At 33.4% G+C, this 1,926-nt stretch overlaps 1 protein-coding gene across 1 annotated transcript; it reads right to left on the reverse strand.

The window, feature by feature from the left end:
* Nucleotides 1-402: 402 nt before the first annotated feature.
* Nucleotides 403-1,707, reverse strand: LOC107774364 (limonoid 21-O-acetyltransferse-like). The gene is made up of 2 exons (XM_075245696.1): nt 968-1,707; nt 403-649 (listed from the first exon to the last, which is right to left on the reverse strand). The coding sequence occupies exons 1-2, from the start codon at nt 1,705-1,707 to the stop codon at nt 403-405; spliced, it is 987 nt and encodes a 328-aa protein (XP_075101797.1).
* Between the last annotated feature and the right edge of the window lie 219 nt (nt 1,708-1,926).

A 1,926-nucleotide genomic window follows, 5' to 3' on the forward strand; every position in this document is an offset into this window, starting at 1 on the left:
TTGGGACCAACTTCCTTCTAAATAAATTACATTATTCTCAACGTTTTACTTGATAATCAATCGTCCAGGAGGGAGTAGTATAGCTAGTCTTGTCTGCTTTTATTTGTTGTTCCTTTCCTTTACAACAAATATATTCACCTCAGTTTTCACTTTTTTATTTTAATAACTTTTAAAATTTTATTTTTATCTGTAAATTAAATATTGAGTAGTACTAAAATAGCCAAATGATTGACATAAATTGTTATTAAAGTGTTGAGGAATTCCAAACAAATAAAAAACATACTAGATAGCAAAGATTCCAAAATAAAAAACATACTCATAAATTTATTAATTCTTCTTTTCTGGACAGTAGTCTTAAATCTAAAGCGACCATTCAAACCTTAAGCAAATTCTAATATGAATTCAAACATGTTGACTTAAAGAAACATATGATAAGAAATCTTTATTCTTCTCCAGCAACTGCATCTCCTCTTCTGGCAATCCCATCCATACTTCAATTCCCTTGCCATCAACAGTATCTAAAAGATTGAAACCACATGGAAACTTCATAGGATTAGCTATCCAAATAGGTTTACCCCATCCAAAATCAGCTTCATCAAATGGAAGCTTACACCAACTAATACAACCAGCAATTCCTACTTCATTCCCTCTAGTTATACACAACTCAAGTATTGAGTTCAAGTAATCTATGTATCCATTTTTCTCATGAATCCTTCTTATATAACTATCTTCCACCATCCTTATTGATTCTTGAACTCTTTCCACCAACTTTTTGTAATCAATGACTCCTTCTTCTTCAACTTCCCATTTAGCCATTGTTGGATAAATAAGATTCCCCATGCTATTTGTTGGTAAATTAGGTATCATTCTCTTCCTTAGATTGATTGATGTCATTAGTATGCAAACTTTGATTTCACTTTTTTTGTCTTTCCATGTTGATATAATTGCTGACCATAGGAAAGCCGACAGAGCCTCAAAACGAGTCGGACAAATAGGGCAACTCTGTATTAATGCAGCTAGCTTTGAGTTATCAAATATGAATCTCTTCATTGATATTTTGAAAGGCAACTCTTCTGGGATTGGAACCATGGTTAACAAGGGATTATTACTAAGATCTCTGGGAGGAAAGATCCCAGTAACATTGACTATGTAGCCATTGCCAATGACATTACTCTCTTGACCATTTTCTTGATTCATTGTTGCCCAAGTTTTGACAAGAGTGACAAGTGTAGATGCATCAGCAATTAGATGCCAAACACAAACACCAATGGAAATTCCTCCACAAGGGAACTTAGTCACTTGAACTGCTAGCAAAACTTGATCACTTGGTTCTTTAGATCTTGCATGAGGATGGCATGGAAGAAGTTGAGAAAGAGTTCCAATTTTTGGGTCATTGACAATGTTGGACAAAGTAATGTTACTTACATTTGCTTCAAGAAAATCGACTCCTTTATCGTTGCATTCGATTGTGAAATCATCCTTTATTCTTCCAGCTAGAGGGTACATATAATTCAAGGTTTTTGATAGGGATTTTTTGAGGAGATCATGGCAGAATTTGGTGGTTGAGTCATAGAAGAGGACAATAGGAACATAAGGACCTGGGGTTAATTGATCTATAAGGGAAAGCTTGTAATCTCTTTGGCTTAGAGGTGTTGGAGAAGATGGTTTGATTGTATCTTTGTGTGTAATTTCAACTTTCATTTCCATCTTCCCTCACTGTATAGTTAGATTTTAATGAAATGCTTGCTTGATGAGTTCCACACTATTATTATTATTATATAAAGGGCAAGATTCTTTTATAACTATGGGATTACATACAAAACAATTTCAATAGACAAACTTACTATAAAACAACTTACCAAAATATTACTAACATACTATACAACAACTTACCAAAAGATAAACATACTATACAACAACAAACCT

Source organism: Nicotiana tabacum, chromosome 23 (assembly GCF_000715075.1).
Source record: "Nicotiana tabacum cultivar K326 chromosome 23, ASM71507v2, whole genome shotgun sequence".
In the NCBI taxonomy this organism is placed as follows: domain Eukaryota; kingdom Viridiplantae; phylum Streptophyta; class Magnoliopsida; order Solanales; family Solanaceae; genus Nicotiana; species Nicotiana tabacum.